We start from the raw sequence: 17,932 nt of genomic DNA, 5'->3' as shown, positions 1-17,932 counted from the left end.
AATTCTAATGGAGGGGAATTAAAATGTTTTTTGCATGCATAAAAAATGTTTTTGCATATAGAGGACAGTACTGAAAGAGAACAGTTATTTATGTGAGAAGAGGTAATGTATTATACTGGAATTCTACTTTTTTTCCCAGTAATCAATGATAATTAAATCAGTCAATTTCATGAGATTACTATAACTTATACACCTCTGTAATAAACAAGAAAGGTAGCACTCAAGGAAAATGTGTAGAACATTACGCTAGGCATATGATTCTTTACATGTAGTTTGTAAATTTTAGGCATACATGAGCATTTTAAAGTGAATCTGTTATAGTTTAAAAACATATGAAAATACTATGTTTGGTTAAGTGATTAAATGAAAATAATGTTTTATTTGAAAACTTCACCAGCAAACACTTTTTTATGCTAGTGTTGTTTTTGTACATTATATGTTCAACTTCTATAGATACTCCCTCTGAATAAGAATCATGAAATTGTCTTTAGTTTCTAAAGGTTCCATGAAATAAAAAACAGAGAAGCATTGCCTCAGATTAATGCATTATTTGATTTATTTATATATCTTCTTTTTAATTTATTTCTGGTACCAAAAAAGAAAAAGTCTAAAATAATACAATAGTATTTAATGCAAAAAAACAAACACTTAATCTTATTTATAATAGCCTTCACATAGTGTATCAAAGACATTACATCAATTCTTCTGTGATGTAGCCACATCTTTCAAAATTTGTTAGAATCATACAAAGAAACAGTCTTACCTGAAAATTTATTCAAACAACCAAAACATCCTGGTTTTCTACAGACCCAATACATGTGACAAAAAGGTCTAAAACAGATAGAACCTACAAACACAACAGATTGTGAAAAAATTGAAGAATTTTTACATTTAAACATAATACTTTTTCCCTGAATAACTACTACATTGGTCACTAGGCTGATCATAACAGTTCACATAATACTATCATGGAAATTTTCACTGTTTCCAAATAAATGTGTTAATATAGATGAATAAATTTGTTAAGTGCCAGATGTTTTCATTTAGCAAACAAAGCAAAGATATAAGTTGAAAGAAAAAAAAAATTCATTTTTGAATAATTTGGAGAAAGCAAACTGAACTGAGCTATAAAGTAATTAGTTAGAACAGCTGAAATGAAACATTGCACATTATGGTAGAAAATTATACTTATTTTAAGGTTCCAAAATAATATTGTTAGAACAGTCAGAAAAGACTGGTTTATCACACTAAAAGCAATTCAGCAAAATCTTAAAGATTTTTACTGATGGATATGTTTATGTCAGGACTAAATGCATCAAAAATAACAACAAAATCTTAGCACTTTCAAATAGGTGGGCCCATCTTCTGTCTTTCCTGCAAAGACAAAATTTCAAGATTTTGAACAGTACTACTTACATTGTTGAGGAGGAATGGAAGGGTTACTTTGACTTTCAACTCTTCTGTCAGGCATGGGTTCCATGCAGCACCGACACAACACATGAGTTTGATTAGGTTGACAGACATACATAGGTGGATTAGTTGTACTGCTTGCTGCTGTTTCAACATCTGTGAAAATACTATAACTGAACAATCAACTGAAAACTGAGACATGTGGAAAAGATAAATTTATTTAAAATTAGGGTTTTACAGAGTTCAAGATAATATAAACAAATTTTTTTAAAATGTGTTTTTAGTACAATGTATATAATAAAATAAAACAAATATTTCGAATACCAAGAAATCAGTAATAAAAAATAATACACAGACTACAATCGTTTTTTGCTAAGGTAATTTGAATTGGAAAGGAATAAACGTATAACAATGTTCAAGATTTACCTCATAATTATACATTAAAATAATTTTTTTTTATTTAGCCATATACTTTTGTGATTCCAAAGTATATACGTTTCAAAGAGTAGTTTCTGAAAAAAATAAAATAAAAATCCATATAGAAAAACTTAAAATATACAAAGAAACTAAATTCAGATTTAATGACAAAAGATATTTGTAATATTAACAAATTTTTTAGTCTAAAGTGTCTCCATTGTATTCATAATACAAAAACTCACAGGACATCATTAGAAAACATCCAAATTTAACAGTATTCAGCAATTTTGTAGAAATCATTTTAATACTGTAAAGTTGTGCAACTATTAGTTACAAAAAGTATGAGCATGCAGTTAATTTCCCTCAAAAAAATGCATGGTATACCAGATGGTTCATTTGGGTATCCTTGTGAACTTCTATCATATAGATCTGTGGAGACTGACTCTCTGTCACCCAGTGAACTTATGCCACTGTTGCTCTGGTTTGTTTCAGAAGGGTTATTATGTGGTGGAGCTAATTCTATATTAGTTACAGACACTTGGATATTATTTGTCTGTTGCATATCTCCATGACACTGTCTGCATACAGTTGGTGGAGGCCTGGTGATAAAAGCAAAGGATAATTATTATTGTTAGAAAAACTTTTAAGTAGAGAGCAGAAAAAAAAAAGAGGTAAATATTGAAATGAAAAAAAAAAAGAAGAGGGAATTACAAGAGAAAATGACATACGTGGAAAATGAATGTGGATAAATTAAGGAAAATGTGAAATTAAGAGGGATTAACATAAAAGAAGGAAAGGCTAAATGCCGACGGAAAGTTCATAAGATAATAACAATAAGTTAAAATAAAGGAATGAGAAGATGGAAGAGAGAAAAATGAATGTTTAACAAAATGATTAGACACAAATGTAGTTAAATATTTGTCGTATTAATCCATATTAAGTCTTAGAACATTGAAAGTAAATTATTACATCACAGCTTTATATTTTTTTTCGAGCATTTCACAGTGGGCCACATACTTTTGTATCTGAATTAAATCAGCACTTTAAAAAATGCTGAGAATCCTTGGATTATACTACAACAATGTTAATCTTTCTATATTCAGCTTGCTCTATCCAACAACATTTAAACACTCTTTATAACTTTATTCAAAGCCATGTTTCATTCATATATACATGATCAAACCATTTCATGCAACATAAAAAAAAGGTTTAAAAAATTAAGCAGAAAAATATAAGGGAAGTACTTGTAAATCAAGATGTGGATAATATACACTTAAAGGGTGACAGATTCTTCAGAAAAATAGTTATTCTTTGATAAGAGCAGAAAATTGACAACTGCATTGTGTATAGGTATAAATTCACAGAGTTGTACATAAATGAAAACTTAAATACTTTTACAAATCTATCTTCATGAATTTCACTAGATAAATAGCAAACATTACAATATATTGATTATAAAATATTTGAGAGTTAATACTGTTGGAATAACATAATAAGAACTGACAAATAAAAGTGACTTAAGATACAATTAAGAGTGTTCCATAGTTTCTCCAAACAAAATTTCACAAGACTACTGTACTAAAGCTAATGAATTTTTATTAATTAAAATAAATGTATTACTTCATATTTTCACACAATAAATTATTTAAACTAAATAAATTTTAACACTCTAAAACAACTTGCAACCAAAAGGAGTCAGTTGGAAATAACTATTTTTGAAAATGTGCAGAAATGAATACACAAGATTTGATCAACAATACCTGAAGAAAAAAATAGATATGTCGGAGCTGTTCATATGAAGTACCTATTTTAAGCATTTTTGAAACATAAATATATTATCTGTAAAATATTTCTAGCAATCAATACACTCTTCATGTTTGCAAATGCTTAGTTAAGTACTCCAATTAGTAAGGTCCGATATTTTAATTGGTCAAATTTCACGTTTCCAAGTACTCATGTAGGTATGAGAGTGGTTTGAAAATAATTTTATTTTAGCTGATGAAAGATGTATTAAATTAACTGATACTTAATGTTGGGCTATGACAAACTAATCAGTTTTTTTAATTGTTTATGTGCCTGATCTTTTTAAGTGAATAAAGTTTATCAACATAGTGTAGTTGTTCAAAAATGTTTAAGTATGTTCAGGAGAGAACTATGAGATTAATTATATATAAAAAAAAATATAAATGTAAACTAGTGATATCATTAGTTCCTGTAAACTTTAAAGAGATAATACAATATAAAATACTTATCACACATTTGATCTATGTTTTGTCCTTTCTAATGTAAAAGTCACTAATCAGTATATGAAATATTGTTGAAATGTATTTGTGGCAAAAATACACAAGTTACATAAATTAAAACTTACAAAAAAAAACTGAAGGTACAATATAAACACAGAAAATTAAAAATGTTTTACTATTGAAAGAATACATGGGTATATGCATAAGCCATACACTAAATTAACATGTATACTTATACAACAGAATGACTGTTTTATTTAAATGATTACTTGTTTACTGTTAAAACTTCAGCTGTTTAGATATAACTTAACTAGTGTACGTATTTAATGTAATAACACAGAAATGAATATCAAAAGGTTTTTTTTTCAGTATCACATTTTATCACTAAAACATTGTGGAATGCTCACTTTTACCTTCCTGTAAAACATTAAGTTTGACTAGAGTTTTGTTTACAAAACCACGTGCAAAGTGGTTTTCACAGTTCACAGTAAGGTTGAAAATACTTTAATTCATCAAAAAATTTTCAAATTTTGTTTGTGTGAAATTTCTTAAATAATTTTCAAACTTTTTTTCAGTAAAATTTTATATTTGTTATTTTTCTTCCCTAAATCTAAACAATCTCATAACAACCATTTTTAAAAAGTTTAAAATAAATATAATTTATCTGTTTCTTTATTTCTTGAATGACTTCAAGTTGTATCATGAAACTACATTTATTCTAAGCAGCTTAAATCTTGTAACAGGTTTGGTTTGTTCTGAATTTTGCACAAAGCTATGTGAGGGCTTTCTATGGTAGCTGCCCCTAATTTAGCAGTGTAAGACTAGAGGGAAGGCAGCTGGTCACTATCACCTACTACCACCTCTTGGGATACTCTTTTACCAACAAATAGTGAGATTGACAGTCACATTATAACACCCCCAGGGATGAAAGGGCAGACATGTTTAGTGCACAAATACGAAGACATTGCACAATAGCAGACAGACTCCCACATAGTACAATAAATTATTTGAACAAAAATTGGTGAAAAAACAAACTAGTAGGCAAACTAGACAGGTACTGCTTACATGATGAGGATAGTCCTAAACACTTTTCACCAGTAAATATATATATATTCAGATAAAACAAAAAGGCCACCTATAACGTAGACTCCACATTAGTTTAGGGATTAACTAATAAACATTGAAAGGTGATTTATGTAAATGTTTTATGGTCAATGCCTATCTAGTGATAGTGCAAACTGTTATGGAACTTTTGAGAGAAATTATATATTTGCACCAAGGGTATATGTAGATAGTGGGCCTGAATAAGTAGGTTACTCTGGCTCTCATGTAACATTTAAAGGGAAGTAGACTTGACAGCTGCTAATACCAATGCAAAGGAAGGAGGAAGAGGTCAACAAAACCTGACCCTCCTGGGTATACAAACACAAATATCCAAACAATGATAAGAGAGAGAGAGAGAGAGAGTAATGTTGCCAGTCCGTGACCTTTCACAGAGACAAACAATAGACAGATAGAATATTTATATATAACTCGTCATCATTTTTCGTTATACTTGTATTTTAAGAGTCACTGACAGCTTGGGATGGCAGCAAGCCAATCTCCCGAAACTTAAAAAACACACTGAGAATTGCTTTGTTTGTTTTTTTAATTTTGCGCAAAGCTATATGAGGGCTATCTGTGCTAGCCATCCCTAATTTAGCAGTGTAAGACTACAGTGAAGGCAGCTAATCACCAACCACCAACCACCAACTCTTGGCCTACTCTTTTACCAATGAATAGTGGGATTAACAGTCACATTATAACACCCCCATGAATGAAAGGGCAGGCATGTTTAGTGTGACGGAGATTCGAACCCACGACCCTCGGATTATAAGTTGAGTGCTTTAACCACCTGGCCATGCTGGGCATCTTGTAACAGTATTCATCTCTGTATATGAAACTTTGTTTTATTGCTCTTTGAACCATGTCTTACTGATATTGCTGCCATAAAATGTGTATGATATTAAGTTAATATGGAGCTCATGTTACCATATTAAATTATATAATGCACAGGCTACTCAAATTTGCTGGTGAACATACTACATGAAAGTTTTTTTTATATTATCATTATTCTTTATTTTACTTAATATAACCTAAAAAGCTTCTAATTTTTACATATTAGTAACTTTTATAATAAATAAAGGATAAACACAAAAAGAGAACTATATAGTACTTAAATGGGTATTATTTTTTCTGTTTGTGGATGTCAACTGTTGATGAAACTTAACCTACTTTTTTGATACTAATTGTCTACTGCACTAAATTTTTTAAATTAAATAATGCACCAAAAAACAGAATAATTATACACAAAAAGCAGACAATATTCTATACATACACAATTTTCCTAGCTTTCTAGATATCCAACAAGAAAAATTGAAAATTAAACCACGCTCACTTACGTGTTTACCATAAGAATAGTTTGAAATGGAAGCAAAACAGACAATTCTCTCTATAGAAAACAACATAACATGTCATTTTATACATTAAAATTTTAGCTCTCTGTTGGTTATAAATAATATAGTATCAAATATCAGGATTAGTTGCAATTTCTGAAGGAGAAGATATGAAAAGATATGGTAAGAGAGGTCTGATTTTCTATTTTTAAATTCTGTAATCATAATACTAAAGGTGATAAAACTAGGCTTTGTTTGAGCAATGATAGCATTGTAATGAGTAATTTCTTTGAAATTTTGTACTTTTTGAAGAGTAATGTAAATAAATTAGAGAGGAAAATAGTTTTGATAATCACTGTCAAGCCAAAATAATCTTGCTATTTTATATAATGTATATCTTTCAATACTGCATACTAAAACAACATTATGTACATCAAGTACCTATGTTTGGATTCAAAGATGACAGTTTTAAAGCAAACACTGTCAGTATTAGAAAAAGAAAGCAATAAAAATAAAATGTACCTTATAGGTGGTTGTGAAGTCTGAAGTTGGGGGATTCTTTGTCCAGACCCACTGCAAAATAAAACATGCAGACTGAGCAAGAAAAACTTGATATTTTAATTTCCAAAAGATACACTGATATTCATAAAAAATACATAACAAGCAGCATGCTTTTCAACAATATCATAGCTGAACTAATTTTATAAAAATTAGTCCCTAATTATTTTTGGTTTTTACAGTATTTTAGTCACTTTGAACAAATGCACTTTTGTTTCAGTTAAATACTGTAGTCTTATTTCCAGAATACCACACATTTTAGAATATTTCTTGAAGAAATTTTATTCTTTTCTTCAAATTACATATATATAGGAATGTATGTTTTCAAATTATGTCAGTAAATCAGTGCAATATGAAATGAAATAAAAAGCAACCTTTAAAAGTATTTATTTTAATGTTATACTTTTAAAATCCACACTTTAACAATTTTCTCTATTACACAACATTTCACAGAGTTACATTCCCAATTATGCTAAACTACTTATTGTATTAGCATTAATACAAGAGAACTTGAAAACAAAACATATTTAATAAAACAAATTTTTATACAAGTTTAAAATTTTAATTTTATGTGGAAATATTTTTTAAAATCTTCAAGTTCCCTCAGTTTAAAATCGTTACATTTGTTCTATATGTCTCTCCTCCTGTCTAATTCACTAACCAACACTTCCAAAAGTATGATAAGAAAGTAATTTAATTAAATTTTCTGTGCAAAAAATGATGTATTCTTTATTTATTATAAAAGTAGATAAAATGTAAAAATTATAAACTTAATAGATTAGATCATATTAAATGATGATAAAAATAAAAATTCTTCATGAGATGTGCTTACAAGCAACTCCTGTATTACATAATTCAATACAGTAACATGAGAAACATTCATTGAGTGATTTACAACTTGTGTAGCAGAATTATTAATTAGTTCAAATGTCAATAAATCAATAAAATGAAGTACAAACAAGTTTAAGCTATTTAGGATAAACAAATGTAGGTTCCTGTTGTAATATGCAACTATTCTAGAAAAGAAAGATAATTTATATTTATTTCCTAATTTTTTATAGAGGCTATGAGGTTGGTCAATTTGAGTAATTCCATATAGAGTTAATTCTTTTGCTATGGGCTTGGTGTAATATATGCAGGTTTGTCTACACATTTGTACAAGTTAAGTATTTGCACTGTAACATTTGATACAGCATGTGTATCTTCACAAAATAAGGTAGACTTTTAGTAATGATTAAAAGTATTTTGCCACCACAAAAAGTAACATTTTTCATGAAATATTTTTACTAAAGATTTGTCTGTGAAAATAGTGTTTTGTTACTAGTCTGTGTGCAAAATGATTTCATGCTGTGATTAAAAAAAACTATTAATCCCAAAAATTTCAACTATTATTTATGTAATCTCTAACTCCTCCTAAGTACATTTTAAATGTTTATTTTCAGTCAGATTTTATATTTTATGCTATTTTGTATACTCTTAACTATGTGGGGTCTGTCACTTGACCAACCTGATAATAGTCATAAAAAAAATAAGGAGATAAATTTAAATTATACTTTTTTCCATGTTAGAATGACTAAATATTATCACACAATAATACAAAGGTTTAGTCCAAGTACCTTAAGTTTCATAATGCTTTATATTTAGATATACATTTCTTATTTATTATTATATTGGCCTTCCAGTCATGTCTAGCTAACATTACATAATTTGCATTCATGCAGTGCACAGGCACCCATGTTATGTATCCAAAAATATAAAACTAACCTTCAGTCTTCAAAACCTTCTGTATTGGCTGTGCTTTAGTGGACTAGTATTTCATAATATACTTTCACATTTCAATTATTATAAATTATATATATAATTGTATATAGACTATTACTATTTAAAAATAAATTATTAAACTTATTTTTCTTAAAATATAGAATAATACATCAAGAAGTAAAGCAAACAATTATCTCTTCTCACTATGTCAGTTTGCTAAGTCCTTTAAAATTTTGCACATGAAGGATATCAAAGACACTTTTTTAGGTTTTACACACACACACACACACACACACACACACACACAGTTCACTAACCAAAAAATCATAAATAACTACAGTAGTACCACAGGATTCCATTATAATTTATTAAGCCTAGAAAATAAGATGAATTTAAATTAAAACCATATGAAACTTTGATCAGACTGAAGACAATACATACCTCATTGAAATCTTGGATCAAAAGAACACGGTTGCCTTTTCACAAATTTAAAATGGCTGAGAAAACCACTCTGGGAACATTCTAAGATGTTGATTGGTTATTTTATTCACATGCTACTTATTAAAGCAGATGCATATAAGGGGCCATTTCCAAAAGTGGAATGAGGTAAATAGAACCACTGTGTTTGATTCAGTACATAAGCCATATTTCAACAAATTAAAGAGATATGAGGTTCTTATTTTATGTTCTAGCTTGATAATATTAGTAATTTGAGTTCCTAATTTGTATGAAACTATAGACTTAGTATTTTGACATCACAAACATCTAATTTTAAACAGTGCTGCATTCAACATACCATGTGACTTACTAAAATTTATATTTAGATGTGTTCTTTCAATATTTACTTTTAAATTAATAAAGTAACTCATATATAATATTAAAGTTTGAATAATAATCTACAATTTGATTCCATTCCAAACTTATTGACAAATTCATAATATAATAGTTCAATAAAATTTTGAATGCATGTCAACAAATGGGTTGATATGGCCTTTGATCTCTGACCAGTCATGAAAGGGTTAAAGCAGAGAAAATAACATATAAAATTGTTTTTCTGAAAAAAAAGAAAAGAAAAAGTTTGATATTTATTTAGGAGGTTTTAGGAATTATGCAAGTAAATTTTGACAATTTTTAGATGAAGAATATTTTAAATCTTAATGAGAAAATAACTTTGCCCTCAGAGCAGTCAACACTGAGTGAGATTGACTCCATATGTTGCATGGAGAAATTTTCATAAGAAATTTTTAATTTAAAAAAAAACAACTGTTTTTTTTTAGTACAAAACACTTGTAATGTTTACTGATAGACTGTGAAATTTCATCAAGATATGTATACATTATCAAAAGTTATAGTCTGACTAATCTTATGATTCCTTGGCGGTTATAGATTAGTTGTGATACATCTAGCCCCTGTAGAAAGCTAGTCCACTTATTATAATCTCAGAAAATAAACAAAATTAAAAAGTTGTCTCTTAGAAGCTGCTTAAAATTCAATATGAATATTTACTTCTGAAATGGGATAATTATGATATATTTGAATAGTCTAGTAGCACCAAACAATAACGTAGTACTGACATGAAATGTAAAATGTGATTCAAACTTTTTAACATTAAAAAAAAAGAAGTGATATGAATAAAACCTCAAAAATTTATATTAAAAATTATTATAAATATATTAATTTATAAACATAGGAATATTCTAAACATATGATTTGAGTCTATATTTATAAACCAAAAACACAGATACATAGTAAACAAAAAAATCAATGCTGTAATGTGTTTAAGAAAGAAAGAAAAGTTTTAATACTCAACTGTACAACAACACTGTCATCTTCATTACTGCTATGTTCACTACCAGTATCATAGTCTCCCATGTACAAATTAGGCCTATGTTTCTTCTTCGGATAAAGCTATTGTCAATGCATTAAAATTTCTCTTATTGTAATGATGTAAAAAAACACAATATCTAATTTGTGTTTACTCAGATTTATGTTTCAAAGTCATATAAAGCACAAAATATTTCACTGACTCTGTTTGCAATAAATATTTTGTGTGTGTTTGAAATCCTCACTTTTAAAATCTTAATAATTATATTTTTTCAAGTTTAAGAAAGAACTAAAATCCTGATCTCTAAAAAATAATCACTTTTTTTCTTTTCTTAAATATTTTTCACTTTCAAACTAAAACTTGCATAAAAGATTCTGACCTACCATATCATCTTTAATCCTATCTCGTGAATTCAACAATTCTATTTCTTCCTCACTTCGTTTTTTCTCTGGAAAATGTAAATAACCTGAGAACTTTTACTTAACTAATTACATACTAATTACCACTAAGTATAATTAAATTCCAAGATAAAAATCTTAGTTTATAGAACTGAAGTTTTTCTCATAAACACATATTTAATCATACATTATACAAATTATGACTACAACAGTACCAGTCTGAACTATAAATAATTTTCCTCAGCACTTTTTACAATTTTCAAAATATAATAATTTTGTACCACCACTCCAGACTTTACAGTGCTCTTACCTGGATGCTTAGTTATATAAGCTTCAACCAAATTTTTCACTAGATGATTACGACTTAATCTTTCCACCCGACATCGACACTACAACAATTAGAGGACAGTTAACAATGAAAGTAAACAAAGAAAGATGAAAGACAAAAGCTGATAAAAGTTTACTTTTTGTTCTTCATTTAATTACATTCTAAGTCAGCAATTGGTTTAAGATTTTTTACAAACAAGTAACTGAAACTAAAAAAAGTATTCTAGCTTATGCCCACAGATTTAATTTTTTTTATTAAACTGGTTTTACCTTAAAAACTGGTAAAAAATAATTTAAAAATTACTCTCAGCCTTAGCATTAGTATTCACAGTCCTTAATACTGAACTTGTAAACAAAAATGTTTAGTTACATAGTGGTAAAGGTCATACACAACTTAGACTGCTTAGAAATGACAATAATAAATCGTATATATTGCCTTAATTCTAAAATCTCTCAAATGAAATTATCAGTAGTTCTTAAAGGACACCTGAAAATAAACAGTACTTAATAAGAAATAACTGTTGTTGATGGTTCTCTTCAGTCTGTTAAAGAAAAAGTAGAAAAAGAGGAACTACTCATATATTATATTTTTGGAATCTTAAGTTAGTTCTGCACAAGGTTTCTGTATATTTCATTAAACAAATGTAATATTGAAAACTATTTTGTTTAAAAATACATTATACTTTAATATTTAATTAACAAATTATCTGGGCTACTGCCAATTAAACATCGGAAATTGTAATATCACGTTCATTTAAAAAAAAAACTGACGTAAAAAACTATTAATTAAAATGGGAATAAGTCTGTATGGATAGACAGTAAATTTCATATTCACTGCTGAAACTGATAATTATTGAATCTACAATAGAAAACTTAAAATTACATCCAAACATTTCCAATTTAAGAACCTTATATATAAAAATACATTCATCTTTTAAAAATACAGTGGAATTATTTTCAGTATAACAATAACAAATTGGAACTCATGCTAAAAGATGTTGTTTTATCAACACAGCAGTGCTGATAAATGAGAAACTTGTTCCTACAACATGAAATATTTTTTGAAAGTTGATATGCAGACCTATTCACACAGGTTGCAACATGAATCTCATAACATTACTCTTTAGACTGCCTTAATATCAAAACTAAATAATTTCTCATTAACTGCAACTAAAAAAGTATTCTAGATTATACCCACAGATTTAATAAAATAGTTAAGTCAGGTATTCTTAGCTAATAAATTTTCCTGCATCCTGTGCAAACCTGAAGTGAGTTTATGTTTTTTAAAACCATGAAACAACTGTCATATCAGTTCTGTGACAAAACATGCAGTAAAAATGACTAATTCAGCATAATTTTCAGGGATAATAGTGTTCAAAATAATAATTTACTGAAAGCAGCTGAGTCCAATGGACACCTAGATTACTGGTTATGGGTGTCTGGGGATCATACCCTGGAATCTTCAGGGGTTTTAACACTTAAAATTACATTGCCTGGTACACTTGACACCTGCTATTTAAGTTTTAATGCAACTGAAATTTTTACTTAGAAAAAAAGGTACATCTACACACTTTCAAGGATTTTACAGTTGTCCAGTTTAATTTAAATATCAGTCCTTGATGACATTTTCTAATTCAAGAAACATTAATAAATGTCTCTAAGTTTATTAACACAATAACAATAGTGGATAATATTAACTTATTATCAAATGTATAATGTCAATTAGTTTGCAGAGATATAATGCAAGCTAAAACCAAGAGATAATTTACTACGATAATCAATGTACATTTACTATTATTTCTAACTTCTCTTACCACAGTTAAAAATTGTGTCTACATTGATAATATTGAAATGAAGCATCTAGTACAACCAGTACTTGTAGTAATATCATACATGATAGTTTGTATAATATTGCACATGCAAAATTAGGGAGCAAATGATGTATAGCATTAAGAATACAACTTTGTCAAGAAAAGACTAATTGTTACTTTCACTTTGATTAAAACTCAAACTTTCAACTACAGTAGCGTCAGCCAAAACATAAGACAATTATAATGAAAATAAATGGCATAGAACATTCACAATTTATAACATACTTGTGGACACTGGTTAGACATATCCATCCACTCTGAGTAACATCCAGAGCAATAACAGTGCATGCAAGGTTGAAGACTACATGAGAGGAAAATTTAAACCATATATAAATAATTGAATATAACAGTTTTTCTAAAAACAATAATATTAAACAACTTTTAGGATAAATGTTTTCACAGAAACTACACAACTTATTACAATTTTCTTTTTCCTTGCATGTGTGGATAATATTACATACTTAGAAATTTTCTTGGACCTGTAAAACAAATTTTGGTTAAATTTCTTAAACCTGTGTAGTTTATTTTTCAAATAAAAATTGCCTCTCATAGTATATATGTAATTATCCTCACATATGTCAAATGATAAATCATTCAATACAACTCGTTTATAATGGATGATCTACAATTTATGTAATTCATATAACATTTTTTTGAACACCATTATTTACTTCATTAATTTCCTTTTTCTTTTTTTTCTTCTAGTATCTAATTGTTAATATGCTAGTAGCTGTATCAAATTGTTATTCTTTCTGGATCTATATGAAGCTTGAAATGTACTGCTACTACTATGAAAGTCAATTTTCTATCACACTGTGCTGCCCAACTTATGGGTCCAGCACAATCAAACTAAGAATGTACTATTACATTTTACTGACTTCTGTTCTTGCATTATTCGAATGGGTTTTTTAAATAGTACACTTATTTCATTTCTCGTTTCTACTTGAATGATTTACAACCCAGATTCTTAATGTGGTTATTTACTCTATCATATAGTTTTCTAATTCTTTCATTTAATCCAGGTCTCATACTCAATGTTTTTTGTTTTTTATAAAGGCAGCCAGGCCCCCAAAACATTCATTTTTAAGAATCTGCAAGCAGTTTTAAGGGTTATTCCTATGGCTCATTGTAAAATGTACTCTATTGTGTAGGCTATCAGAAAAAATCACTGAATTAAATAATGGATGTTACATAAGTTGAAAGGAAACTAATGATAAACACATTTGAACTGATTCTGTTGCAAACTCTTATTTCATGAAAGAAAGCACAAGTCAAGCCATTTCATTTTTTTCAAACCACTTTAATGATAATTATTTCATATGTGATTTTTAATTTCTCACTAAAGTATGGTATAACAGTAACTTTCTGTTCCCCTTTAAAATGTCCTTTTCTAATCAAAATAAACAATGAAAGAAAAATCTTTGCATAACTGTCAGTGTAAACCATTGTTGTTCTCATATAATCCATTACCATCTAATTAGCACTAGTCAATAAAATGCCAAACACTTTCGATGGAGAGATGAAAAAGTCACAGAATTTACGTTACCATTAACTTCAAAGTAATCAGTTCTTTCATGTCATGAAATAGCTGTTAATTCGTCATTCATAAATTTGAATTTGGAATAAGCAAATTCTTCAAATAAGCAACATATAGAAAACAGCAGTTAGAAACAAGTTAAACTTAGTGTCCTTTCCTAATCAAAATAAATAATGAATTTATTTTCATTATCATCTAAAGTTTGTAGATATCACCATAATTGTTGCTGCAAAAGGGCTTTGTTTGTACTTGTAAATAAGAGTCTACAGAGACAGATCAGTGTTGACAAAATATATTCAATAAAAGTCATGGAGAAAATGGCATAAAAATTTCCTAAAGTTAAATATTTTCTTAACATTTTCAGTGCTGAATAACAACTTTTAATGTTTGGCATGGCGCTGAATATATGTGTTTGATACTTCAACTAATTATGGTATCAGTACTAAAAGCATGATATTTCAGCAATAACTCAAGAAAAGTCCCTGAAATATTCAGTGACTGTACCCAATACTATATATGTTAAATTCAATACATAAGAATAACAGGAATAAAGGAAGGTCGCCAACCATGCCGAAAGGGTTAAATAAAGAGAACCCAAATTTGATGATAAAAACAGATTGCAACAGAAAGAGAGAGAGAGAGGAAAAGTTATTACAGGGGAGAGAGAGAGAGTCAAAGAGGGATAATAACTGGTTACGCTATGACTAAAGTTGTTACGTTACTTTCTGTAAATCTGAAAATTATTAGTGAACTATTGGAGATGAAAAAATGCAAATATGAAAATGCTACTAGTATGAACAACTTGTAACTGTTCTGCATTAAATTGAAAAACTATTGCTTTAGCGATTAATACACCTCTCACCAACAGACCACTAACAGGTTTCAGAATAACAAACTAGTTAAATGCTTACCTAGAAATCAACAACATATATAATTCAGGCATAAAACATAGACAAGCCAATGACCACCTCAGTACACTTAACAAAACCATCCACTGAGTTCTCAACAGAAAGCACAGAACCATAGCTACCTTTCTAGATGTCCAAAAAGCCTTTGATTTAGTATTCAGCCTTATTTGTTGGGCAAACATTTAACTTAACACGAATTGGGTCATAGCATAAAATATATGGAAATTACATTATTTTGGGGCTTCTAATGTCTCTTAAACTATAAACTAAAAAAATATATACTGTATCAGAAAAGGCCATAAATGCCTGAAGACCATCAGAATGTTTCATCAATGAAAAACCAATACTCTTACTGGAAATATTAAATCTAATCTTTGGATTCTGCAACCATTTTTTTTCCATCATGCAATTTATGTTTTTAATAACTGCCTACGAAATGCAAATGGCAAGCATACTAATCCAATACCAGGCAAAACTAGACTCCAAGTTTTATGCATAGAACTTCTACTTTGTATAAAACACTAACACATTCTAGTACATGGTCCATAAAGCAGTAACATTTCTTTCCCTAAGTGTATTTCCTCTTTCATTCACAATTACTATTTACAATGCCTCAGGAGCTCAGTGCAGAGTTTAGTAACATTTTTATTTGGTAATTTCACAAGCCATGGAGTTCTCAACTGACTAGCATTTAAACAAGGTGCGTTGAAGCTGTGAATAACCAAATTTATATATATAACTAAACCTCTGATGTAATCAACTTCATACAAACCCATGACATTATGTTTAAATCACTCATTAATACCACAAATATAATCTTATTAAGAAACTTATATTACAACCACAACAATAACTGGAAAAACTTCTGCCTATCAATAGATAAATCCAAACGTGACCATTCCAAATTCCGGGAGAAGTTTAAATTTGTCACAAATATCAAATCAAACAATGCCATAAATAAACTTTAATATAATAACAACACTGCCACTACTGATAACAAACAGTTTGAACTTTTCGTCCAAGTATCCCTGTAACCACAAATCTCACCTAGTTTTACACACAACATTTCAACAATGTAAATCAAGAGATTTTTAATAATCAACATTTTTTTTCACCACATTTTCCAGTTTCTATGTCACAAATTTCTGGTTCTAATGACTTTTATATTCACCCTGTAATTTTAGGAAAAATCAAAATTAACCTTAGAACTGAAAACCCCAGACAATGGTAAAATTAACAATTATGAAAAATCTATCCAATGAAATCAAAACTCACATAATAACAATTTATAATTTATTGTTACTATTCAAATATTATCCCTTTAGCTGGGTAATAGAAACATAGTAACTTAAATAATCCCAGTAGCTGCAAACCAACTAGTTTACTAAACATCCTTCATAAGTTGATAGAGAAATTAAGTACAAGCTTGTTAAACACTTACCTAGAAACCAAAATTATTATCAATATATAGAATTCAGGCAAAAACATAGACAAAACAATAATCACCTTGTTAGACTTTCCAAAAATCATCTATTGAGATCTCAACAAAAAACACAGAATCGTAGCTACCTTTCTAGACATTCAAACAGTATTTGATTCAGTACAGCACAACTGACTTTGCTATATACTAATTGGTAATCATGTATGCATCTCTATTGTTCACTGGATATCCAGCTGTTGTATCTCACCAATACAACAGCAAAAGTTAAAATCAACACATTTTTTACCTGTTTAAACTATGTAAATGTTGCAAAGTGCAACCAAAAAGACACAAACTAAAGAACTTAGGTAAAGTACTCATTACTAATGAACTAAAAAACAACAACTTGAAAGCATTTAGTCTACAACCACCAAAAAATAACAAACCTACCAAACTATAAAATATTTATTAAAACAAAACAATATGCAACACAAAGTACAAAATCACTAAAGGAACTGAAAAGAGAAACAACCAGTAAATATCAAATTTACACATCCATTCAAAGATCTATAAGGTACATGAAAATAAAACCTACCCTGAAGAACAAGAGAATAAAAAAGGCACCAAGTTAACAATAACATAATTTAACTCAAAACGAATCCCTAATTATCTGTAACTAGTAGTAAAGAAAAATAAACTTACAAATTAAGTAACATTAGCAATGAAAAGAAGTAAAAATGTAAACAAAACATAAAGGGATAAACAAACACTACATGTAAGTTTAACTAAAGCAACTTTGATGGTAAAAAAAGTATAAAAATT

At 28.5% G+C, this 17,932-nt stretch overlaps 1 protein-coding gene across 4 annotated transcripts in view; it reads right to left on the bottom strand.

Annotated features, from left to right (window-relative positions):
- The window catches only part of LOC143240843 (E3 ubiquitin-protein ligase CHFR-like), a 57,418-nt gene that overhangs the window by 14,876 nt on the left and 24,610 nt on the right, over positions 1-17,932 (bottom strand). For all 4 annotated transcript variants that reach the window (XR_013021994.1, XR_013021995.1, XM_076484010.1 and 1 more), the window contains exons 8-15: positions 13,471-13,546; positions 11,358-11,436; positions 11,033-11,097; positions 10,635-10,732; positions 7,028-7,078; positions 2,212-2,426; positions 1,417-1,566; positions 764-847 (exon numbers count right to left, since the gene is read on the bottom strand). Coding sequence is in view for 2 of the 4 variants with exons in the window: in XM_076484010.1 (XP_076340125.1) it covers positions 764-847; positions 1,417-1,566; positions 2,212-2,426; positions 7,028-7,078; positions 10,635-10,732; positions 11,033-11,097; positions 11,358-11,436; positions 13,471-13,546 (818 nt within the window). In the remaining 2 variants the exon portion in view is untranslated. The remainder of the gene's footprint in view (positions 1-763; positions 848-1,416; positions 1,567-2,211; positions 2,427-7,027; positions 7,079-10,634; positions 10,733-11,032; positions 11,098-11,357; positions 11,437-13,470; positions 13,547-17,932) is intronic.

This window comes from Tachypleus tridentatus, chromosome 13, assembly GCF_004210375.1.
Source record: "Tachypleus tridentatus isolate NWPU-2018 chromosome 13, ASM421037v1, whole genome shotgun sequence".
NCBI lineage: Eukaryota > Metazoa > Arthropoda > Merostomata > Xiphosura > Limulidae > Tachypleus > Tachypleus tridentatus.
This window is presented reverse-complemented; position numbering and strand designations above follow the sequence as displayed.